Here is a 25,864-nt window from a genome sequence, read left to right as displayed (position 1 = left end):
AGTGGCAATTAAAACATTCCAACATTAAACACCCATAGCTTGTTCAGTGCAAGAAGGGCAGGTTTAAGCAAAGCAAGTGTTAAAGGACAGAGAGATGCTGGCAGCAGTGAAGCCACGGTTCTTCTCTTTCTTCTTCCCATACAAGTTCAGAGGAGATCTGGACCTCTGCCTAAAACTCTGTAGAATATCTGTGTTAAACCTCAGAATATATGCCAGACCCTATTCAGCCACAGAGGTGTGGGACTGCAAAAGCACCAGGGACAGCCAGAGCTTCCCTGCTGCCTTCACACTGGCCACTGAGAGATGTGAACTCCCATGTCACACTTGTGCTTGGGACTCAAGTGGCTTTAGATGTCCACAGCAAATGCCAATAATGACAGAGTCCTCCACTCTTGATAAATGATGTGTTCTCTGTTCCATCAGCAAGATTAGTCAAGAGTACTGAAACACATCTCTAGGCTGGAGACACAAAGGTCTTGTCAGAGTTCCTTCTTGACTTCAATCACTGGATAGTGCTGATTTAACTGTTACTTCACTTTTACATCATTGTGAGTGAGACAAATTGGGTATTCTCATTCTCCAGGGAAGTATTTTTAAAGCTATGGTTGTACTAGACGAGCACAAAGCCATGAGCACTGGGACGATAGGGAGGAGTTACCAAGAATCAAGATGATATTTAGATTGTATCTGAGGGTAGCAGAGAGAACAGGGTTTGAAATCTTGATGCCCAGCTTAACAATTATAACCCTCAGACTCAGCATCAACATTCAGTAGATCTCTCCCTTACCAAAATAATGAACAACACTTAGATAACAAAATCCAAATAAATAAGTAAAGTTTTCTGTTCTTAAAATTGGACTCCCTGAATGGTGCTGCTCAGCTGTATGGTGGAAGGTCCCCCTGCTACAGGGTGTGCCTGCAGCCACATTTCAGTCAGTCAGGAGTAGACTCCTGAGGGGATTTCCTGCTCAAACCCACTTACCACACTTTGTTTCTCTCTGTAGAGTGGTCTCACAGCACACAAATGGATCTCTTCTGGAGGAAGCTAAGGCAGAGGATGTGCCTATGAGGTGCCCCAAAAGCTAACAGGTATTATTGCATGGGACCACAGGTAGCAACCCCCCTGGAACACCTCTTGCATGGAGAACAGCACCGATGGTTTCACCCTGCATCCTCCTCTGCTGGCCTCATTGCACTAATTGTTCCTGTAGGCTCAGCTGCTGAGCCCCTGGACTGTGGAGCTCCTGTCTCAGAGATTTGAAAAAAAAAATCTAACCAGGTGAAATTTCATCTGGCTATACTATAGAGAGGAGGAGATGCCTTTCATCAGTCTTAGCTCTCTGTCTGGTGTTTAAAGAGCCTCGCTCTTGCTGCAGACACAGAGGGGGAAATGTGATGCTGCAGACTGTTAGAGGAGTAACATTATCACCTTCTGCAGTCAGTTCTTGCCCAGAGTTCACATTGGTCTCATGCCTGCATCCTTAGTCAATGAATCCACACCCAGAGGTAATAAATCAGTGTGCAGGGCACATCTTCTGTCAAAGTCAGCCACCTATTCCAAGCTCCATTTATAGGAGTGAGAGCACAATTTATGATGCACCAAATTGTCTACAACCTTTAGATCCATTGTATTTTTGCTACTCTCTCTGAAATCCCTGACAAATGAGCTTCAATTTTTCTCTCCCATTTCTGATCAGGCATAATCTAAGAATATAACAGCATGGAAGTATTTCAGCTGAGCAGCCTCTGATACCAGGTAATGTTGATCTCTAATGCTGCTGTTTTCAGTGATGCTAGCAACATTAATTCCAGCATTGACAGTCTCCTTCTGCAGTCCTGAATCTCTTTTTTTTGTTTAGCTGGGGTAAAAAAATGAGAAATAAACTTGAAACTCATTTGAAGGTCTCAAATAGGTTGCAGGCCTTGAACAGTCCTTCAGTGTTGTGACAGACCTGATGCTTTGCAGCTCCACCATTTCCATGTCCTTCTATGCACAATATGTATGGCTGGTTCAGAGATCACAGATGCTCTCCTTTACTGTTGGCTGCTATCAAGCACACATTATTCTCTCTTCAGGGTGCAAAAATACAGGCTGTTTTAGATCTCTTCTACACTTCTGCTTCATAATGCCCTTACCCAACAGGAGATCCGTTCAGAAATTAAGTGTTATTGCAGTTAAAACACAGGTGGAACACTGCTAACCTCACATGGGGAAGCTGCTGGCTGTGCTGGAGTCAAGACAGATGGTCACTTCAGGAAAGGCTTCTTTTATGGCAAGTGCTCATTTGAGTAGGAATATTTCTGGCTGGATGAGTCACCTCCTTCTCGACTGCTGCATCAGATACCAACACATGATTTGTACACAAGGATATTCAAAGATGTGGCACAGACTGAAAATGCATCTTCAAAGCATCTTGCAAGGGTTTCTTTCTCCATTGGCAGTATTATATGGCCCACATAGATGAATTTAAAAAAATTCCTCCACTGTTTTACTGAAAACTGTGATGAAATGTCTTTTTTCTTTTTTTTTCTTTTTTTTACAAAATCATGTGGTACTCATATACAAAATCAGTCCCATAACAGCAAAATGCACAAAATCATAATAAAATCTCTCTGTTTAATGTAAAAATAAGAAACTTAGAGTAAAGTGCAAAAATTAGAGCGAACATTTCTGTTCTGTGGCTGTTCAGCAGCAGGTTTGACTCTTCCCTGGTTTGGAGGACGAGGACCCTCATCTGCATGCTGGTTGCCATGGGGACTCCCATCGCTTTTGGAATCACAAGTTTGGTCTGAAAGGAAACACTCCTCCAGTGTGAGTTTTTAGGGACCAGAGAGGTTTCTGTTTCTCAGCACACCACACACTAGATTAACCACCACATCTAAGCAGGTGGGAGGGAAGGCAGTAAAATATTTTCTAGTAATTAGTGGCAACATATTTAGTCTGTATAAAATCCACAAAACACATAAATAGAACTACAAGACCTGCTGCATTCAATTAGGTTGTTATGGCTGTTATCTCTCAGTATCAGCTACTTCAAAAGAAAATGAACTTTGGTCACAGAACATGAGCATGGCAATAAATCCTTCTGACTCCTGCAGCAGACATCACTGAGGTCTCTCCTGAGCTGGGAAGGCTCCCCCATAACTACATCTTTCCTAGGAAGAGACATGTACATGAACAGTTCATGGGTCTGTCCCTGTGAAGAGCTGTCTAATGTTTATCCATCCTATCTGCACTCCCACAGGGGTCTGGGGTTTGACAGCTCTGTCAGCTTCTTTCTCACTAGTGTACAATCAACACCTGGGATTGCTCCAAAGGTGAAATTTGTCTGGTCCTAAAGACTGTGCAGAAGGGTAATGTGTGTATATGTTAGCTTGAATTTCTGGGTTGAGAAAAGCTATGGTTATTTAGAAGATGAATATAAAGAACTTGCAAGATTAAGCCTCAGTTACTTCCTAGTCCTGTGGTCTTTGTGAGATGGTAACTAAAAAACTACCTGTTAAATCTCCAGCTTTCATCTGATTTCTTCTTTTGAGGCTGTTTTGTGCATCTGTGGGACCATCAACATACTTCATTGCAATAGCTGGGGTCTGGTCCTTCTTTTGCTGAGTCTGAGTAGCTGAAAGAAGAACACGAAAGGACATTTAATTGGATTGTATTAACGTTCACTTGTTCAAGGAGGAAAATATGTGTCGAGTTGACTCTACCTGGCTGATGAGAACTTGGTATGGTTTCAATCTTGCCTTCTGGAAAGGACTGAACAGATTCATGGCCAGAATCTAAATCTTTCATTGGCTTTCCCATAATCTCATTCTCCGTTGCAGACTTATTTCTAATGAGGAAGTATGTGTGCATTTTCCCCTTGCCTTTTACTTCTATTTCTCCTCTTTCAGTAATCTCAAAATTCTTATATTTTAGGCACCTGAAGTATCAGAAGCAAAATGACACATGAAAATTCAAGACAAGTGAAAATGACACTGATGTTTTAAAAGAGCAGAGGGATCAAATCACAACAGTCTGGGAAAAAAGAGTCTCAATTCGTTAACAACTGAGGATTTATTTCAACTGCTTATTCAAGCCTGCTGTGCTTTCATAGCTTTACACATACAGCCTGATCAAAAATTAATGGATCACATAGGCAAATACTTCAGTAGGGTGGAGGGTTCTTATTTACCAGTAAATAGAAATTAAGAGCTGAGGCAGCCAATATCAGCTAGACAGAATTATCCCCAGTCATTTCATCAGAGAAGACAATCAGGTCTGTCAAGCATGATTGACTAATTTATTTTACATCCAGACTTGCTATTCCCAATTGCCTTTTGCATGTGTCTAAAAATGGCCATTTGATTTTCCCTGGGACTGGCACGAGACTGATCAGCCTTCGGTTTCACCGTGTCCCCCTTGCCATTTTCCCATGGAGCTGCAGCTTTCTTCAGCTGCCAGGGTGCCACAGTCACAGCCTGGCAGAGTGACACCAGCAGCTCTGCAGGGCCCAGCTCTCACCACCTCAGGCCCCTTCTGCTCCCTGCATTGCTTCTGTAGACTGAGATGTCTCAGAACACCCTGCTCTGACCCTCCTCCAGCACTCACAGTTCACCTGCTCCTTGAGCCCTGCCTCCTGGTGCAGGGGCCTTGAAGATCTCATCAGTGAATGCCAAAGAGAGGCCTTGAGTAATCAGCCTTTCTTCAGGGCACTGTCACTAAATCCCCTGCCACAGCAGCTCCATGTTCCTGTCTATATTCTAACACTGCAGAAGCTCCTCTGACTGCCTTTGAACTTTGCTGCCCCTTTCAATGCCAGCTGAGTTCTCATTTTCCCAACATCATTCCTATATGCCCAGACAGTGTTGTTGTACTCCTTCCTTTGTAGTTTGTCTTTGCTTCCACTCTTGAGTACAGATTTTATGAATACATAAAGTTCTTGAAAATGCAGTATTAATTTTTTATGAACATGAGTTTCTGGAAAGTAAATTATAGCATGAAGAGAATAGCTGTTTATGCAGTTAATCCTTAGTAAGTGTAAATAAAACTGTTTCACTACAAATTATGCTGGTCAATCAGAGATTTTGTTCTAAATGTTGACTTTCTAGCACTTATATTTATCAGTATTTCCAAATAAGCTATCACTTTTTTTTTTTAATTTTGCTCTCTAGGATGGAGACTCACAAACCTCTGCTTCTATATATAAATACATTTGGAATAATTAGAAAAAAAACCCCGCTTCACAAGCAGTGACTCTCCTTTACAAGCTGCTCAGATGAGTGACCAAGCACCATCTACACCGAAAGGTGAGCGGATTTCAGCAGGATTTGAGCAGGGGAGGTTGCCATGCCAGGCACTCACTGGTAGGCACTGGAGCTGAGGTGGATCCTGCTGGGGACGCCGTGGCTCTCCATGCGGGAGGCGATGTTCACCGTGTCCCCAAACAGGCAGTACCGAGGCATCTTCTCTCCAACAACCCCCGCCAAGACAGGACCTGTGTGGATCCCAACTCGAATCTTTACAGAGACATAAAACACCCCCCAAAAACGGCACTTGTTATTTAACATCGTTCTTAATGCTATTCAGACACCGAAAAGTTCATCTCAGCACAACACTGGACACCAGTGTGATATCAAATATCCACAGGGAGAGGCTCTCCATGGAAATGTGCCCACGTGAGCCTTGCCCAAAGCCAAAGGGGAGTCAAAAGCAGCTCTCTGAGGTGCTGCTGCAATACTTTAACCAGAAGCTCAGCACGAGAAGCAGACAGACACACACACACCTTTGTGTTAACTTACTTGGATAGGGTTTCCAGAAACTGGGTTCTGTACTCCTTTGGCTGCCATGATCATGCCCAAGGCAAAATTAGCAACTCGCTCTGCGTGAGTGGGCACAGGCACAGGGACCCCACCCACCACCATGTAGGCATCTCCAATCGTCTCCACCTTCAATTGAGAGGGACAAGCACATGAGCATGCCAGGGGTATCTCACCCAGGTTAGTGTTTGCTTCTCATCTGCACCAACTGTCCCTTCCTCTTAAAAGATGCTTCCAATCACTGAAAAGCTTTAGCACACATGAGTTTCCTTGAGATGAAGATGCTTTCCTTCATTCCACACTAAAAATTTCATTGCATTCTGTCCCTGCTAACTTGACCCACTTTGAGATATCAGTGTGAGAGACCCTAAGGAGAAAGGGCTGCTGTGCAAGTCTCAGACTGTTTGCCTTCCTCTTACCCAGGGCAGACCTGTATGCAAAGAGCTGGCCCGAGGCACAGCCTCCTGAGCCAGGAGGGTACCTGGTAGAAGAGTGCTATTAATTAGCTCTAATTCACAATTGGTGCCAAAAGCATGTTTCTTATTTGAGAGAGATTTATTTTTTAAAAGGACAAAGCAAGGGAACCCATTCACTGTTGATTATGATTAAGGGGTTCACATAAAATTAAGGAACCTCCAGGATGTCACAGGACACAGTGTGAGCTAAACAATTTGGGAACATCCTTGCCTACAACCAGCTGTTTTCCTACAACAGCTGCAGCTTGTGAGACAAATGCTGAAGAGTTTGTCCTCCTTCAGGCATCCAGTCTCCTTGAAATACATGCTAAAGTACCTGAGAAATGTTTTGGATTTTGTTCCCGTACCAGAAATTTTGCTGGGAATAGAACAGACCTGTTGGAAACAGAGAATTCTTAAATGTTTAAAATCCACTGTACAAGCCTGTTACATGGTAATGAAATTTTCTAAACTGCTCTTATGAGGCTTCACTGGCCCACTTATCATCAGTAAACAAGAGATCTTTTAGATTAGACTAATTGGCTGTCTTAAAAATTAACACCAATAGGAGAGTGGAAACATAATTTAATATTTGAGTTTGTTCATTAGCACAATGACTTAAAACAGTTTAGCACATCAATCTCAAAGAATGTCTTCCTGTCTGTGCCTTCTATCAGATAGCCAAACCCACAATGATGCCAGTAATTTTCTGTAACAAATTAAACACAACTGTAAAACACTACTAATGCAAATAAGATACCCTAATTATTTTTCACCCATAGTAGAAGATTTAATTTAACAAGATTTATTCATAACTTCAGATGTTTATAAGCTTGGGCCAAGTTTCTTTGATCAATGTCACTATTTCATTTCTTTCCCAATTCCCTGCAATAGTAAAATCATCCTTGCTCTCTATACCCCAGTAACTTCCTTCAATATTAATAGGAGTTATATACAGGCTTCAAAAGGAGATTATTATAGTGACAGATCATTTACTTATGATGGATGATTTAGATAGAATATGATGCTAATTTATCCTGAAATCTGTGGGCCATATCCTGGATGCTTCAATAATTGAATAGAGATTCCTTGCCAAGGAAGAAATGCTTCTGATTTCCCAGTACAATTTATGGTGGGATGAACTGCAAGCCTTGCCTGAGCAAGGAATGAATGAGATTTGGATTTCACCCTTTACTATTTCTGCCTTCCTAAATATTTAATGAGCTGGGGACAGACAGAAACTTAGGAACTGGTCTTCAGCACATCAAATCAGGAACCTCTGGAAGTGTTAAAAAGACTTTTATTATAGGCCAGCCAGGGCTCTGATCTTTCCAGCAGAGTTTGGAACCACATGTACAGTCTAGGTCTAATTGATTCTTGTGGGGGTTAGCAGGAGATGATACCACTGCTGAAGATCTCCATTTAATAAAAGTCTAGCTATTGCCTGGGTATTGTTTATAATGCTTTTTCCCACCAAAAGAGACAATGACACAGTGACCTATTTAGAAGAGATCCAAATAAAAGAACTAGACAAATTATTCATGTTGGATAGGCATTGGAGAAAGGAGGGAGGGAGATATATGAAAAAAGAGACATTCTGGTATTGGCATTGTGGAAAGAGACTTTAGCCTAGGACAGAAATTGCATTCTTGTCCAATAATTTCCACTTCTCCCTGTTTTTCAGTTTATGTGGCCACTACAAACAGGCAATATTTTATGGTTTAATCAACAATCATGCTGTGGTGAGGAGGATTTAAGTACATTTAAAAACAAAACAAACAAAAACCAAAACAAACAAACCAACCCCCAAACAAACAACAAAAAAAGTGCAAAAAATTCTGCAGCCTTTTTTTTCAGTACCTACCTTGTACACATCATGCACTGTGGTGAGTCTGTCAAATCTCAGGTACATTGAATTTAACATGAGAACTATCTGAATAGGCTCACACTGGGCACAAATGTTGGTGAAGGTCACCACATCACTGAAGAGGATGGTGCACTCCTTGAACTCTCCTGGGGGCAGAAAGAGCAGTGGCATTTGTAGTGGCTGGACAATCATGGTACCTGTCTGAAAAGATCATTCTGTGGCCTCTCAGTTGTAATAGTCATACAAGGGTGCTGGGATGAAGGAGAGGTGTCAGTGTAAGAGTGTATCAAATATAAGAATAACTGCACATCCCAAACAATCCAAACATCTGAGTACATCATATACAGGACAGACTTGGCTTGTTATCCCTAATTTCATGTATGTGCTTACTAAAGGGAAATTAAGCTTATTATTGCTACCCTTAATAACAATGGGAATCATCATGATCCTACATTACTGGACAGCACAGGGGTACTAAGAAAATTTTATAGTAAAGACCACTTTCTTTATTCCCCTCACTTCTGAGCCCTCATTTTCCTGTATACCCATGTTAAAACCAAAATCTCAGATTATTGCTGAAACACTGAAATTTTTTTTCACTGAATGGGCAGCTACTACCACGTTTCACCACCTAAGGAAAAATTTTGTCTAAGAATTTCCAAAGCTTTCTTTGAAGGAATAGCCTAATTTTTACTATCAGCAAAATGAAGGGTCTGTAATCATTTTTGTATGCATGGATGTCACCAAGTAGAGAATGGGCTCCAGGGCAGTGGCAAGGGGGCTGTGCCAGCACCCCAATCTCTCTCTCAGCATCTCCTGTTGCACAGATCACACCCCCCAAATGCATCCTGCTCATTCACCTGCCTCAACTCGCTTCCCCTCTTTCAGCTGGTTGGCCACGTGCTGGGGGAGCATGGCGTAGAGCAGAGCCTCGGTCTTCTTCTTCTCCTCCTCCAGGTGCTTGGACAGGACCCGCAGCTCCTCCTTCTTCCTCTCCAGCTGGTTGGAGAGCTCCATCTCTGCCAGGCGCTGCTGGTTGAGCAGGATGAGGTCCCTGGTGACGTCGTGCGGGGCGATGTCGGCGATGTGCATCTGCCGCTCCTCCAGCTCGTGCAGGGAGCGCAGCAGAGGCGAGCACAGGTACAGCATGCACTGCAGGGACTCCATCCACATCATCTGCCCTGCAGCACAGGTACAGCATGCACTGCAGGGACTCCATCCACATCATCTGCCCTGCAGCACAGGTACAGCATGCACTGCAGGGACTCCATCCACATCATCTGCCCTGCAGCACAGGTACAGCATGCACTGCAGGGACTCCATCCACATCATCTGCCCTGCAGCACAGGTACAGCATGCACTGCAGGGACTCCATCCACATCATCTGCCCTGCAGCACAGGTACAGCATGCACTGCAGGGACTCCATCCACATCATCTGCCCTGCAGCACAGGTACAGCATGCACTGCAGGGACTCCATCCACATCATCTGCCCTGCAGCACAGGTACAGCATGCACTGCAGGGACTCCATCCACATCATCTGCCCTGCGGGGAACAGGAGCTGGCAGGGCTCTGCAGCACTGCTGGTGCTCATTCTAGGGGATGGGTTCTAAGGACAGGGGGTTTCTGTAGGGTCTGGATGACCACAGGAATTTACTTCCTAGGAATTTGAGGTGGACTTGTTCAGAGAAGACACACTAGGCAAATAACAAAGTTTTTGGGACCAGGAAGCAGTCACTTCCTCATTGCAGAGGCCTGCTATGATTCAAGTCCCTCTTCCTAATGAGGAACCCCTCTGCTCACATCATGTCTCCTCTCCTGTCTGCTCCTCTCTGCATTTCCCCTCCTCTCCTAATTCTTGAGCTGTTCTCTGTGCCAGTCAGTCAGAATCATGCACAGGGGAACTGAGACTCACGGTGATTAAGCGAAACACTCAAAGTTTCATTTCACAGTGCATAGTTTGTGTCCCAATAGAGTCAATGGCACTTTCCTCCCTGGAAATTGGAGCTTTCAGTGACTATCATAATCTAAATAAGCAGACACAAAAATGCCTGAAAGGTAAAAGAGATTTTTGGTGGGAGATACAGGTTTTTGAGTTTTGGTTGAAGTTTGATTCTGATGACGATGATTATTATTATTATTACTATTATTATTATTAACTTGCTTCATAAGTATCATTGTTTTCTAAACAGCAATCTGGGAATTCCTATTTCTTTCTTTCTCCCTCACCTCATCCCCAGGGCTACTGCATGAACAGCTTTAAAACTAAGAGGATTGAAACATCAGAGATGCATGTGAAGTAACCCCTAGAGCATAAGAGAAAGTACAATTGCACCCATGACTAGTTAAGGTTCCTTGTTTTGGTAGCATTACTTTTTTCAAGGTGTCTCTAAACCCTTAGTTTTTTTCTGAATCTCAGGAAAACAAGATTTGACACTCATTACATAAAGGTGAAAGAAGACAAGAGAGGATTAGGTCACACTACATAGTTCAGAAAAGAAAAACTGAAGTCACAGAACAATAAACCAAATGTCATTATAGTTAATTGCACCAAGCAGAGGATCATCCCATATTCAGTCCTCTCAGTAAAAATAAAGCAAATACAGTATCTTTTTTGCTGAGATAATTTTAACTGGTAAACTCTTACGTGGCTTTGGGGGGGTGTGTGAAGACAGAAATTAGAACCTCAAAATGTGCTACAAAACATAAAAGCACAGGGAACTAATCTATTTTTAATCACATTTGAAACCCAGCCAGTAGCAAATAATTCCCCTCAAAGGCATAAATTAAGAACAAATCATGTATTCACATGTGGATTTTGCAGCATCAGAAAACCAAACTGTTTCTAAGCCTTGCAAACAGGAGCAGGGTTGTTGTTTCTGACTGAAAGACTTCAAAATCTGGTGAGGTGACAGCAGAATTTGTGTACAAGCATCTACTGTTTCTCTAAACAGAACCATCTAATCTCCTCACAGCCCAAAGGCTATTTACAGGACTTGAGTGAGGTCAGGAGTGCACCTCAGCATTATTCCTGATTTAACAGGAGCACTCAGGCTCTTGGAAAGAGTGGAGTACCTCTTAGCTCCAGCATTGGCCGCTCTCTCCATGACTCAGGCATCATCTCTCTTCTAGTCTGGAAAACAAACTGGCTGTTGATGAATTTCTGAATGCTGGAGATGGTGAAGGGAACTTCTGGGTGAACGATCCTGAAGTACTGATCCAAGCTGATGCCCATGGTCTGAAGGCCAGGTACAATTTTTTGAATGCTCACCCCAGCTTGCTTCACTTTGAGCTTAAAAACAAAATATGGACCAACATTACAATTTACATCCCTTTGGGTTTAGACCAAGCAACAGCTGATCACTGTTTATACATTTCCATACACTTAGCCTTTCTACAGCACACAGCTTCTCTCTGAGCAAAGTGTCTACCTTGTCAGCACTACTGATTTCATGCCCTTCTCAGCAAGACAAAGCCCCAAAAAAGGAATGTTGTTATTAAAATGTTCCTTCCTGTCAGTTGTGAAAAAAACCCCAAACTACCTGTTGTTATCCCTGCTTGCATTTATACAGCCCTCACAAACAGCCTTACAGGTAGCTGCAGGAGAAAATTAGATACCAGAGTGTCTTGTATTCCAAAATGGAAATAACTCTGGCATAAAACCCCTTGGTAAATATTAATTTTCTAATAGATGCCATGGGTTACTTTCTCTTAATGCAGTGTAAAGGTTTAGTCATTTCCCTTAACTCTGCTGATCATACATGAGCTCCTAAATTCTGCAGAAATGTTCTTCTCTGCTCATCATCAGTTGTTGAAGCTCTGACCTGGCTACCAGTAATGGGTGTAGGATAGGACTTTTCTCTTTGCACACTAGTAATTTGATTAAATTATGCATCCTGGCCTTCTTGAAAGGTTTAAGACTCTGTATTTTGGCCGATGTGGGCAGTGGCATGAAGCAGATTATGTGCTCTGGAATCTCAATCAGCACAATGCCAAAACATGTTCCCTGAGGGGAATGTATCCAGCCTCCTTCTGCTGTGCCACCCTCAGCTCCTCCTTTCTTTGCTCCTGCCTGAAGCCAGCATTCTCTTGGGAGAATAGTTTGGAGCAAGGGGAGCTGTAGCTTGGTGGGAACCCAGGTGGGCTGGGAGCCAGCCAGAGGGGAGACTCCATCCTGCCCAGAAGGTAAAGAGAATTTTGGGTCCCAGTGGGGTTGCAGCAGCTGGGCTTTCCCAGCAGAAGCATGGAGGAGTGGGCTTAGGAAGGACACAGAGCCTCAGCTGCCAGCAAAGCCCTCAGAGCCTTGGGACAGGTTAGGAACGGGCAGGAGAGGGGAAAACTCTAAGTGCAAAGCCAGTTTAAAGGATGGGACATGTCTCTGGTACATCCAGGGACAGGGAGGCGACCAGAAACCTCGAAAAATTCTGCTTTTTGGTAACAGACTGCTGCAATAAACCTTGCTGGCATACCTGCAGCTGTTTCAGACATGGTAAAATAATAAATGCACAGGAGATTCCTATCTGCAGGATTCCTATCTCCTCTGATACAGAGCATGTCCCTGCACAGAGCCTTTCTGCAAATCCTGTGAGTGTGCACTGCACACAGAGCACAGGCAGCAGGGAATTGCAGGGCAGTCAAAACAGAGGGAAATTACTTCAAGGTTTATGCAAACTAAGGGCCCTGACCGCCAGCTTGTCCTACCTCTTTGTCAAAAACCATATGAAAAGGAAGTCCATTGCAAAATGTTTTTGTGTCGATCCAGAGGCTCTTGGGATAAACAGGATCAAATCCTCTCAGGAGCTTACCTGTGGCGAGATAAATGTGTAGTTTTTAATTCAGGCTGCACCTCATGAAACCAATCAGCATTACTTTCTATCACTCAGTGAGACAGGACCCTATACCACAGTGAGTGAGGACAAAGCAAACAGTGTGTGGGCCCAGAAATGTGCACACATCTGTGCTAAATGCTCTGCAGTGTAACCCACAGCTGATCAGCAACTAATCTGAGCTGGCTAAGTGTTTAAAACTTAAGCAGACAAAAACCACAGAGCACTAGATGCATGAAATTATGTGGAAAAAATAAGAATGAACAACTGATGAACAAATGTAGATGTTACTTCTCTATGAATGTGCAGATGCCATAGCAATATAACACAGCAACATCCCACAGAAATGTGCACAGAAGTGGATTTAATACATTTTGCCAGCTACAAAGGAACACTTAGAGAAAAAAAATAGTGTGATGTGGGTTTTAGTCTCCTATACAATAAACCATATGTACAATAAACCATAGCACAGAGACAGAATTACTGTTTGGTTTCTATTTTACTTACCCTGAGATTTTTTACAAAATGGTCACAAGTCTACAGAGTAGTTTGTGCTTACTAGCAGATACTTTTGTAAAAGGAATACAATGGGTAAAATATCAAAAGAGCTCATCTTTGGAATGAAGCATCCAAACCCTTTGACCCTCATGGTATGAACTTGGATTCCCAGTAACCCACCAGAATCAGGAGGATGATTACTTCCAGTGATTCTCTTTCCCCCTGAAGGTGGCTATGACAGTTACTCCAGTAAGTTCTGATGAGAGCAAATGTTCAAGTCACTCAGGAGATAGGTGAAAAATATTACAAACATAGAACCTAGCTTTTAGACCTCTTACTGCTTCAGGGAAAGTCAGTGTGGGGTTTTAATTTATCAAAGTCTGGCTCTTGATAACTCACACTTACGGCTAAAGAATTTATTTTTATTTTTAGTAATAATGGTAGGCTAAAATTTTATTTTGAATATGTATTAATTTCTTACTTAGTATATCTGCCCTTGTAATGCATGTGATACTGCACCAGTTGATACCAGTTAAATTTTTCACTCATCCCTGAATGCAAACATCTTGGCAATACTGAGCTAGGTTCTCATTCCTTTTGGGGAATCAAAAGATCCTAACTGAAAAATTCCTTCCATTTTATAAGCATATACAAACATCTAATACATATAGGCAAGAACAGAGATTACTACATTAGCAGTAGACTTTTGGTACTGGAGGATGTAATTTGGCTTTCAAAATTTACTACAGTTGATAATTTTGGAAAGAAGTAGTATCTACCAAGTGAAAAACCACATTTTAAATTCAGCATCTTAAACCAAGTGACATGAGAATGAAGAATCAAATTCACCACACAATGGCATTTTATAGAAGAACAATTTTCAGATGAAAGCCCTGTTTAGGAGACAAAAGTGACAGCTCATATTCCATTTAAGTATCTGTCATTACTAAGCATGCTTATTATCTGCAATTTTTCTTTGATCATCAATGTCAAACTGAAAGAAACTTAACCAGAAACATTTTGAAAAGTTGCAGAGGAAATATAAATGGTAACTTCAAAATGGATGGGTGGGTGGGGATAGGGAGGCTCACTGACTTTCTAACTCAAGAGGCTCAGAAATGGTGATGAGCTCCCTCTGAATGATCTCTCACCTTTTCCTAATGTGATTATTCCTCTTAATGTTTTCCAGTGACTTTTCTTAACAGGACAAACAGAGTTTCCTCTGTCTCCACTTGCACTCTTGGCTTTTTCAAGGTCCTGTTGAAATAAATCCAAAGGGAAAATCAAGGGTATTTTTATTTTAAATATATTTTAGTAATATGGTGATAATGAATATTAAAATACCTCTTTATTCAATTGGTTCTCAATTTGTTTTTCAGAGTCAGCAATACACTGAGGTGAGGAAGAAAATTCTTTTCTTTCCTTGCATGGAAATAGAGGGGTTTGAGTGACAAGAAAAACAATATGTTCTTTTTTCCCAGTTCTTTCTTCTTCTTCTGTTTGATTGACTATTTTCATTGAAATCTCAATGTTAAAAAAATCCAGGGCTGCTGCACCGATGATTCCTGAAGGGGAAACAAAAGACAAGGTATTGCCAAGAACAAAACCTTTTCAATTCCCCTTTTAGAGGGCCCACAGTGGAATTCCACTGTTTCAGAAATCACTTTTCCAAAGGACTCTGGAAGAAGAAAGCACGCATGTCGTTCTTGCCACCATTGCCATGATGAGAATATGCACATAGGAGGTCAGCTTTAAAGTTACTGCTGCTTTGCCTTGGCTGAGGACAAACGCTGATTTTCTCTGGGAGCAGCTCAGCAGGATATCTGAAAAATGTGCTCAAGTAGCCATAGAGCAGTGATATAAATTCCCATCAAGGGAGTCTAAAGAGATTCTGCTATGCAATCTATTTCAGTCATTGAAGAATGTTATATTCTGAAAGGAAGGAAATATCTTTCATGCAGATGCACAATCAGTTCTCTCATTTCTGGTTAGGTATTGGGCAAAATACTGGACATCAAAATGACATCAAAACCTCTGTCTGAAACTGCAAATAATTCTGTGCTTTCAACTTCAAATAAGTCTTGACAAAGGGGGACGTTCTGATAACTTCTAAATTCAGAAATTCATGAAAGCAAGGAACATGATTGTCTCTTACAGACCTATAGCTCTCTAATGCTTGCACAAGTACAGCTCGGGAGATTCTGGTTAATGCTGGTAAAAGATTCAGTTTGGAGCAGGGTTCAGTAGGAGTTTTACAGACTGGATGTTCTACAGGGTGGATGAAGGTCTTCAACTCAACTAGAACTTCTACTTCACTGTAATTTAATAAGCACGAGTCATTGAGAATTCATAAACAGACACAATACACATCATGAACTTATTTTTTCTTCCAGGGAGGAAATATAGCAAGAATGGACATTTATGGCCTGGGTTGCCATACAATAAATTTTGATAGAAGTTACTGGGAGCTAGGAGTGATCAGGCAGTAGGGAAATACTGAGTTCAAGTGTGTGGACACTGAACTCTGCTAGGGTTCAATTCCATGGCCTCGTCTGAAAAAAGATACTGAACTCTGAGTGCACCTGCAAACATATGATTACTCTGTATATCTACTGCATTGATCTGTATTCTGCATTTAGTCTCATTACCTGGCACAATATGGCACAGACCTCTTCTGTCTGAATAGTAATGTAAATGCATTGACCCATCTTCATTCTTTTCTACTCTAAAAGATGGTGCATTCATCTCCTGAGGAAAAAAAAAAAAAACAAACAAAACCAAAACTTCAATATCTTTTTTCTGAAAAAGTCTACTGACCAATTCCACTTGTACAAAAGCATCTCGTGCCTTAATAACATAAATTGTAATGTAAATAAGCTGAAAAACAGAAAATTAAATATTCTCACCTGTGAAGAAAAATCTGCTATGCATTAGAGCCAATGTAGTAAATAATACCTAACGTTGAGGACTAGTCAAAACCAATCATTTTTAGAAATTGTCCTAAGATTTGGAGTAATCTGTTTCAGAGCATAGCAGAAGAGAACAGGCTTTGGTGATTTTATCCATTATTTATTCACACCTATGAGATGCTGTGCCTTGTGTTATGAACTCTGGCAGAGTCCATCCCTACCTGCTCAGCAGTTACTCAGACTTGCCTGGTAAGAAAGGGACAGGTAGCTGTGCAAGGCATCCAGGTTCTCTATGAACTCATAGAGATTTCCACCCAGTGTCCTCAGCATGTGGTCGTAGCCTGAGCGCTTACAGAATTCAAAGAAATACTTTCCAAACTCCCTCAGAACAATGTCAGCAGGAACACCTGGCAAAATAAAGAAACCTTAAGGAATAAGAAAGGCTTGGAAGTTCTCACAATGCTGTCAGCTGGATTAAGATTGAATGCAGAAAATTTGAAACATAGGGAAGGCATTCCCAAGGGCACAAGAGACAAAACCTGGGCTGCAGTCTCAGGCTTGACCCAGGATTATCCATTTTTGAGGCATGCTAACACATACCTAATACTTTGCAGGCTTTGTCGACAAGCTGCATTGTGATCTCATCTTTGTAAACCTCAAAAGTCAAGAAAGAATCCTGGACTCCAGCCTGCAGCCTACAACAGAGAAGACAATATTCTTGGTCAGAGCAGTGCTCTACATACAACATGCTTGGGTGACCCAACTGGCATTTTTTGAGTATTGTTTGCAGTGAATGCACTCCTCAACCTCCTCAAGCGTTATATTGAAACATACTACTTCACCTAATGATGTAATTAAATTAAATTCCTTTAATTAAATTGCTTTAACGTGGCTGAATGTCCAGCTTGGTGTGGTGTCCACCTTGGTTTCTGCTACTTCACATTATGGTGTTACAGTAAACTCTTTCAAGGATTAGGACATCATACTGTGGGGTGCTAGAGCAAGTGGAATCTTAGTTTGTCTTCTGTCTACTGGTGTGTTGTTCAGTGTGGCCACAATACCAAGATCTTGGGGCTCCCCAAACCGGCTGATTTTTTTATATTGGCTTCAATAGATGATAATATAGGCAGATGGATTATATGGCATCTAAGTATCATTTATGTATCTTGGAAATACCATAAAGCTCCTAAAAACAAGACAAAGCCAGAGATGATACAAGGCCAGAGTGAATGAGAATTGGAGCAACCTGGTCCAGTGGAAGTTTCCCTGCTCATGGCAGCAGGATTGGAATCAGATGATCTACGATTCTATGATTACGTGCTTTTCTGAGTACTGGAATTAAAATGACTTTATATTAAGGATGACATTTTTTCAGTGTAATTACTTCTCAATGTTGTCACAGTGAGCCAGCGAGTCTATTGCAAAATTGTCTATAAGACTAAATGTCATCTTTAATTATCTGATATGACAAATTAATTGGGACAAATTAGTATCAGAGGATGAAGTGCTACAAGGCAAGAAACTCTTGCTTTTGCCCTGCTAGTTACTCCTAATAATTGCTTGAGATACACATCAGCTACCATTTACCAATAAGAAAATCTATCCCCTGCTGCTGAATTCCTGAGCACTTTCTTGCAATGCACTACATTTATTGGGAACACGTTACCTCAATTTCTCCCATGTCTCTTCACCATACTTTTCAACCACCAAAGACTTCAGGCACGTGTTTATAAATCCATACTGCAAAAGCAAATATATGAACATGGAGGAGATGTACTGGTTTTTCACACATTGCCCCAACACGCCACCTTTTTGCATTTCAGACTGCTCTGCTGATTTTACACTGCAGGAGAAAAAGTAATAATGCTTGACGGCCTAAGGAGAAAGTAATAATGTTGGACAGACATTACATCTTTCAGTAAACAGCGCAGCGTTCTCCTCAGCGTTTCACAAGCGTTCGGCAAGAGAGAGCGAGCACTCGGTGGTGTTTGCAGAGGAGCCGAGGCGCGGCCGGGGGCGCCGGGGGTACCGTGTGCCGTGTGCCGGGGCTGCGGCCGGGGCCGGGCGCTGCAGCCCGGGCTCAGCAGCCCCGCACGGCTGCGGCAGCCGCGCTGACCCGGCCGTGCCGCGGCCGCTGCGGCAGCGCGGACAGAGCCGCGCTGGGATGGGGAAACGCCGCAAGAGCAGCGCTGCCACAGCGGCACCAGCCCGAGCGCGGGGCGGGCCGGACGGCACAAAGCCTGCGGGTCAGCGCCCTGCTCCGCCAGGCGCTCGGCCCCTGCTCTCGGGCTGGGAGCCAGCAGCAAGGGCTGTCCGTCTGTCTGTCTGTCCCCAGCAGGGGCTGTCCGTCTGCCTGTCTGTCTGACCCTAGCAGGGGCTGTCCGTCTGTCTGTCCGTCCCCGGCAGGGGCTGTCCGTCTGTGTGTCTGTCCGTCCCCAGCAGGGGCTGCCTGTCTGATCCCGGCCGCAGTTGTTTGTCCCCGACAAGCACTACCTGTCTATCTGTCGGTCCCCGGCAGGAGCTGTCTGTCTGTCTGTCTGTCTGTCCCGCCCCGCCGCCCCGCTCACCATCCTGCCGCTGCCGCCGGTCCCGCCGCGCCGCCCGCTGCCGGCCCGGGGGGCGGCGGCCCGACCAGGCCCGGCCCCGCCGCGCTCGCCCGCGGCGGTGGCGCCCGGTGACGCCCGGTGGTGCCCGGTGGCGCTCGGTGACACCGGTGACACTCGGTGGCACCCGGTGACGCCCGCTGGTGCCCGCTGGTGCCCGGTGGGCGCTGGCACGGCGGCGCCGCCGGCGCTCGCAGCGGCGCCGAGCGGTGCCGGGTCCCCTCCGCGCCCCCCTCGGGCTCGGCTGTTTTCCGGCTGTTCTCCGCAGCAGAGGCGCGTTCCCCGCAGCTGCGGCTGTGTCGGGAGTTCCGAGTGCTGCCGAGGAGCGTCCCGGGGCCGCGGCATCGCCGGCACGACCACAGCTCGCACCGCAGGTCCCGGTCCCGGTTCCCGCTGCCCGGCGGGACGTGGTGCGGCCAGCCCCGGCCGGGCACCGCCTGGCACGGCCGGGATGAGCGGGGCCGAGCCTCCGGAGGGCAGGAGCCGGGAGAGGGACAGGAGCGGAGGAGGTTTCTCGCCAAGGGTTTCTTAGAACTGCCCTTAGCGGAGCAGGGGCAGAAATAGTCAATAGCCACCCTTACCCAAGGGCAGGAGGTTCGTAGGGAGAAGCAGCACTTTCCATTCAGTTGCTACCGCGCTGAGAGTTGCTGCCCGAGGCCTGACAAGAGGCAGCAGGTGAAGCTCCCTGCATGTGGCTGCCATCATCCAGGCTGTGTCTGCAGCCACCCAGCCTTCTGAGAGGAAAGGACAGCAGCAGGGATGTTACCAGGAGCAGAGTGATTGGTGTTGAGTGCAATGAATTCATGGGGTTTGATGCTTGGCAGAGTTATCTCATTTCCTAGGGGTTTTTTAAAATAATTATTTGTATAGGGAGAGATTTGAGTGATTCGAGAGTCCCTAGGGAACACAATGAAGAACTATTTGGGGAAAACTCCTCTCCCCTTGCTAAAGATGAGCTCCTGTCCTCCATCAGCCAGACTGGCAGAGGCGGCCCTGTGGATGCTGAAAGCCCTGTGCCACCACCTCATTGCTGCTGCTTGGTGCAGGGGCTGTGGGACGCTGTAGGGGGCTGTGTATTGAGCCAGCTCTGTGCCTGTCTGGCAGGATTTTGCTCTTGGTGTGGTGATTCTAAAGAACTGTGCTCGTGGCTCTGAGGATCTGTCTCTGATCCTCAGCCCTCCAGTGCTGCGTGTGTTCAACAGGCACATCAAAGTCTGGGCTAAAGCCCTGCACACCAGGCTACAGAAGTGCTGATTGTTTGGCAATCACAGCCCTCCCACCAGCCCTGTGCTGGCTCTGCCCTCCCACAGCCTCCTCTAAGCTCTCCACAGCCTTTCTGTGCCACACCACCAGTGACTCTCCCGTGACCTCCTGGATAATAAACTGAATTTCTTCTCAGGAGCTGCCTTGTGAGCCACAGCCTGGTCAGAGCCAGGCCCAGGGGAAGAGAACTGACAAAAGCCCATGCCCTGCTGTATTCCCAGTGCTATGTGTAGAGGAGTAGTTTAGCACAGAGACATGTACACAAACCCCTCTGTATTTCCTGGACAATATCAAATATTTGTTCAAACACGCACCTGTTGGAGCTAGCATTGGCCAGCACAGCAGATGGCCTGTCTCCTGGTTTTCTCTCCATGCTGTGATTCCAAGGAGCATCCATGGCTGTTGCAGGGCAGGAGGTGGTTCTGGACTGACAGACTCATCCCCACAGCTCAGCCAGCAGCACCTGAGGGGAATAAACACCATATCATCTAAGAATTGTATAGGTATGCTTACTGCCATCCATTTATAAATTAATTTCTATTATACAGAAATGAAACTCATTTTAAGGTTTATAAAATCTGAGTCACTGGTGAGATTTGCAATTACAGTAAGAACTTTAGTATCCTCTCTTCTAGTACTTTAGTATCTTCTCTTTTTCTCATTGTATGACACCTAAATAAGCAATACAGTGATTTTAGTAGCAAAGCAATTATCAAAAAGATTTGGAGATGCAATTCAGGTAAGTTATCCAAAACTCACATTAGTACCTATATACTACATCTATATTGTAAAAGTAAATCATACTGGAGTTGAGTTTATTATTGCTTTAGCCCTCCTTTGGTTAGTGAATTGATTCTATTAGGTTTTTTCCGGTCTGTTTGTGATAGAAAATGAGAGAAATTTGGGTAAATAATCTTCAAGTCAAGTTTTTGTGGGTCATTAGGCTGCTCATCCTTCACAGCCCCTGGCCCATAATGTGTCCTGAGTCACCTCTGTCATCTCAAGCTGGATAACAGAAACCTTCCAAGTAAAAGAAAATAAATCAAGAGATAAAAAAATTATAATACACTTTTGATGTGACTAGGGATCCTTTATTCCTTTGGCAATATAATCAATACTTCGTTGAATTTTGAAATCAGCAACTATTTCTGTGTATAACCACCAGTCTTTAATCGAAGACAACATCCAACATGTTTCTGTGTCTCGGCCCACTCTGTGTAAAATGAAGAAAACAATACTCCCCTCTCCAATCTGTTGCTGTGCTCTGGTGATGGTGATTCAGGTCTCCCTTGGCACAGCACATGCAGGTCTCCCAGACAATACTGGGCCTCATTGCAGAGATGTGGCATTGCCCAGCCTGCCACTTGCTGCAGCAGAGCAGGTATATTTGGGTATGTGGAGGGGGCTGGAGCAGGATGGCTTTGGTTTTGGAGGGTTTCTTGCTTCCTAGAACACACAGGGTGGATAGGGTTAGGCTCAGACAGAACTGCACACTGGAATTCCCCTGAGAGGATGAGCCTCTTGCCGAGGGCACAGGACACCTTCAGGTGAAATGTGTCTGGAAAGTTCTCCATGGACTGCACCTGCACATAGCCTTTCCTTCCTCCTGTAGCCCACTCAGCATCCAGTGCTGATATCCAAACAGCAGCCTGAGGACTGTGCTGCTGTAAAATTCTGCAACATTTCTGGCAGTTTGTGAGTAAGTGTGCCTTATATTTTTTCTGCCTTTGTGGCAAAAGGTCCATTAATTCAGAAGGGAGGTGCTGTGGCCTTGCAAAAAAGGTCTGACAATTGATTTCATCAAGAGCCAATTTCCCCTGGCCTCTGTTGTTCTTGTACCCAGTTAGTTCTAAACAGCATCCTTGAGCCCTAGGTAGTTCAGCAAAATAAATGGGCCATCTGCAAAGCTATATACACTGTTTCTTCAATTAGATGAGAGGTGAAAATACGCAATATAGCAATTTATAACTCCTGGTTACAGCCTTGGAGAATGCAGTCATAGACCGTCACGGTCTGTGTATGCAAGGCCATCCTCCTTTTTCATCTTTTTCTCTCTGTTGTGTGTTCATTACCAACAATGCAAAGTCATATGTGGGTTGCCATGGTGGAGGGGCTCCTGCCATGACTGTCTGAGCAGAGCACATTCTGAACGTTGCACCCTGGAGCCCAAAATACCACAGCAGTAACAGAATCCTTTCTCCAAGTGGCTGCCAGCACTGTCTCCTACCACAGACCCCAGAGGATGCTGGCCTTTTCAGCATTAGTCCTGCAAACACAGCCTCACATCCACTGTTCAGATATCATGTGTTCACATTTCTCTTAAATTAGCCTGCACAGTGACTTTTTAGTGACTCAAATTGAAAAAGAATCTGTCCTTCTACTGATGTAAACCAAAAAGGAAGTTTTATATATATATATATATATGCATTGGTAGGCTTCCAGTACTTCACACCACCAAACCATGAAGACAGCTGATGCAGAGTCTAGATCAGGAATAAAAATAAACACAGGAGATGTGCTGTCCTGCATAGTTTGGATGGCTCCAATTTTCAAAACACATATTTTAAACCCCCAGCAGTTATATTTGAAATCTTATTAAAGACCCTGGGCAAAATTTAAATGACATTAGTGTAGACTAACTCAACAACAGTGAAACTGCACAAGTGCAGGCTTTGTCCTCACAAAAGCTTTCAAAACCCCAGCTCCTCTGGTTATCTGTTAAGCTGAGCTGGAGATAGGAGGCCATCAATAATATTTTAAACGGGAATTAAGTTGGAAAAAGCCACCAGCTCAGGTCCAAAACCTATTCACAGGTGCCTTTGAACACACAGGTGGAGAGGGAACTGAGGAAATTAATGATTCCTCCAAGAACTGGATGGTCACTGGCATCGCTCCTTTTCTCTCCCCTGGCTTTCCATGCCTGCTGCCATGGAGCTCTGCTGTCCCTGTGTGTGCTCCCCCTGGTGCTCCCCTTCCTCAGCACTCCTCCAGTCCGTGGGAGTCACAGCTGCATTCCTGGAAATGTCTCCTGCAAAGGAGAAACAGGCCCTGGAGGTACATTTGCATGGAACTTTATGGTTAAAGCCTTTGTGCATGCTCCTCTGACATCTTAAGTTTTAGCTTTCATATTTTTGAGATTCTGTGCTGCCTTGGTGTGTAACTCTGAACTTCATATTAGGTATTAGTAAGTTCTCTTCATAGGGTAGTTAAACTAAACAATCCTTTTCCAGCTTGAGAACCAAGGACAGCCACCACAGCCTCAGGCATAAAAAGCATAAACAAAGGTGAATTGAAGAGTGCAAACCAGGAGGATGGGACTTCATAACCTGAAGCTGTAATTGGACAATTGACCCCAATAGGTAAATGGATCAAAACTTACAAAAGTGTGAAAGCTTGTGACCGGCCATCTTGCACTTGTCTTTGGTCCATCTTGGGTGCAGCCCTGGCCAGGCTCTTGTACTGCCCAAGGTGTATCTTTTAAGGCCTTTCAATAAATACCTGCTTCATTCTTTAACTCTGTCTAGCCTCTGTTCCAGGTCAGCCTCTCTAGGCATCAACTCTGAGTATTTTCTTTAGCTTGCTTCTTGTATGGCTACTCACACTCAAGAGCTAGCATGCAATGTCTTTGTTTTCTACAAAGAAAATAGCTCATTGCTTGTGTTATTCCCCTCTGATTGCTAGTTAATGAAATGGTTCCAGCTGTAAAATCACTGCAATGAGCTACAAAGAATCACTTGTCTCAACTGCCTGGGCCAGGCTCATTTCAGCTACAGCTCACAGATGGCACAGTTATCCAGGAGACTGGAAGAATGCAGTGAAGAATAATGCAAAAATGGGTAAAAGCTGAGGCTCATCAATCTTTGGTGCTCTGCTATTGTATCTGTATTGTACTCCAGCCTTGTAGCTCCGATATAGGAGCCCATGGAGCTGTCTGATCACTTTATGGCATCTTGTGCCTTTGGAAATGCAACTCCAAATTACAAGGTGCTTGTACCAAATGAAGAAATAGTGTAGTACCAGCTTGTGCAGGATGTGCTGCTAAACAAGGAGTATCTGAGGGATCTGTGGGGTATTTCCCTTCCATCTCAACAGTGTCCCTCCCCTGTGATTTGAAGAGAGGACCTTTCCTGGACTATTCATGTCACCTATCCTCTGCCATGTAACTCAAAATCTCCACAGACCCAGTTCAAGAACCCAAAGCAGTTTAGCAGCACATCCCTGATAACAACAAATGGTAAATGCTGGCTGTAGCTTTATTTCTCTTTCATATTGTAAAGAGATTCCTACTTTACTTTTGGAAATTATAAGCTAGATATCCTCCATTGTGGCATAATAAATATCTGGGTTTTTTGCTTAAGAAGTGGGCCCAGGTTTCCTGTGCCTATTAAGACCTCTAACTGTTATTCTGCAAATCTTATTGAATATGTTGATGCTCCAGCAAGCTTTCTCCTTGGCTGCCCTTTCCCACTGGAGCACCTACCACTGATGCTGTCCTGGTGCTTCAGAGGTAACAATCAGCTTCCTTGTTGCTTGTACTCCTCCAAGTAATATTTTGCAATAATATTAATTATACAGCATGCTTAGATTTCTCATACCCTTATTACCAAATACATGTTTACTCTGCTTTCCTTGCTTGAACTGAATCTGTGAACTATATCCCATGTGATATCTTGAAAAAATACTTGGATCCATTCTGTGCAAAGGTGAAGTTTAATATCCTTTTTTATCACTAGGGACAAACTATTTTACAGTTTTAGGTCTGAGTTTCCAGAGGACAACAGCTTCAATTATCCCCAAGAAGAACTGGACCTGAGCTTTGACAAAGCCCTGAGCAAAGCCCTTTATGAAAAGGAGGAAGTATACAACAAACAATTCCCTTGTTTAAGCAAGAGAAGCAAAATTTATAATTTAGTAGGGAATGCTAAATAGGGAGTAGTAAACTCTTCTGGAAAGTCCAAGTGGATATCTGTGACGGCACTACAAAAGAGGTTCAAGGTTTTTGTTGATTTGTCATGTAGAAGGGCTCTTGGGCAGCAGTTTATAAATGTTAAATCCAGAATGGCTAATGACTTTTAAAAATGTGAGTTCTAAGGAAGAAATGTAAATTCTAGTAAAGTGAAAGGAAAAGGAAGACTGAAAGCATGAAGTGCTTGCCTCTGTGCCCAGTGTGTGTCACTTGTCTCTAAAGGCACAAAGGGATGATGGTTCCTATTCCTCCTGCTCGGGGAGAAATGCTGTGATCAGCAGGGAGGAAAATGACAGGTGCTTGCTGGATGTTGGAGCAGCTTTATTTTTTGTAATGAGCTCTTCTGGGTTAGCTGGAAAATTAAAGTGACACACCTGTCTCTGGTAGGGTGAACTGAGGGGAGGAGAAACTCAGAGACTAGCTGAGAGCAACTGGTGAGAAGCAGTTGGAGGTAGCTGTGTTTCCTCTGTCTCTGCCTACAACTGCAATCTCCTTTTTGATCTCTCCTTTCGAAACCGGAGGTGTTGGTGATGATCTAACCAGCACCTGACTAGCCAGACATTTGTACTTGGAGGGCAGCTGGATCACGTAATGGGGGGAGTGGCTGTCACCCTGGCAAATCCCTTCAGAAGATTACCCCAAAATCTCTGTAATTTTCCTTTCAGCCTTAAACCACCC

General features: G+C 44.0%; 1 protein-coding gene across 2 annotated transcripts; it reads right to left on the bottom strand.

Moving 5' to 3' along the window:
* Positions 1-2,630: 2,630 nt before the first annotated feature.
* Positions 2,631-21,662, bottom strand: LOC134556128 (guanylate cyclase soluble subunit beta-2-like). Of its 2 annotated transcripts, XM_063408369.1 has the most exons (17): positions 20,535-21,662; positions 18,922-19,691; positions 18,021-18,094; positions 16,955-17,049; positions 16,601-16,761; positions 16,094-16,193; positions 14,790-15,010; positions 14,597-14,702; positions 12,823-12,926; positions 11,197-11,413; positions 8,982-9,302; positions 8,119-8,267; positions 5,782-5,928; positions 5,345-5,499; positions 3,709-3,923; positions 3,498-3,620; positions 2,631-2,789 (listed from the first exon to the last, which is right to left on the bottom strand). In XM_063408369.1, exons 2-17 carry the CDS (start codon positions 19,300-19,302, stop codon positions 2,638-2,640), a joined length of 2,721 nt encoding a protein of 906 aa, XP_063264439.1. In that variant the 5' UTR covers positions 19,303-19,691; positions 20,535-21,662; the 3' UTR covers positions 2,631-2,637. The 2 variants fall into 2 exon arrangements, with proteins under 2 accessions (XP_063264439.1, XP_063264441.1); XM_063408371.1 differs by lacking the exon at positions 18,922-19,691.
* Between the last annotated feature and the right edge of the window lie 4,202 nt (positions 21,663-25,864).

Source organism: Prinia subflava, chromosome 11, assembly GCF_021018805.1.
Source record: "Prinia subflava isolate CZ2003 ecotype Zambia chromosome 11, Cam_Psub_1.2, whole genome shotgun sequence".
Lineage (NCBI taxonomy): Eukaryota > Metazoa > Chordata > Aves > Passeriformes > Cisticolidae > Prinia > Prinia subflava.
The sequence above is the reverse complement of the archived record's forward strand: the minus strand, read 5'-3'. Positions and strand labels throughout refer to the sequence as shown.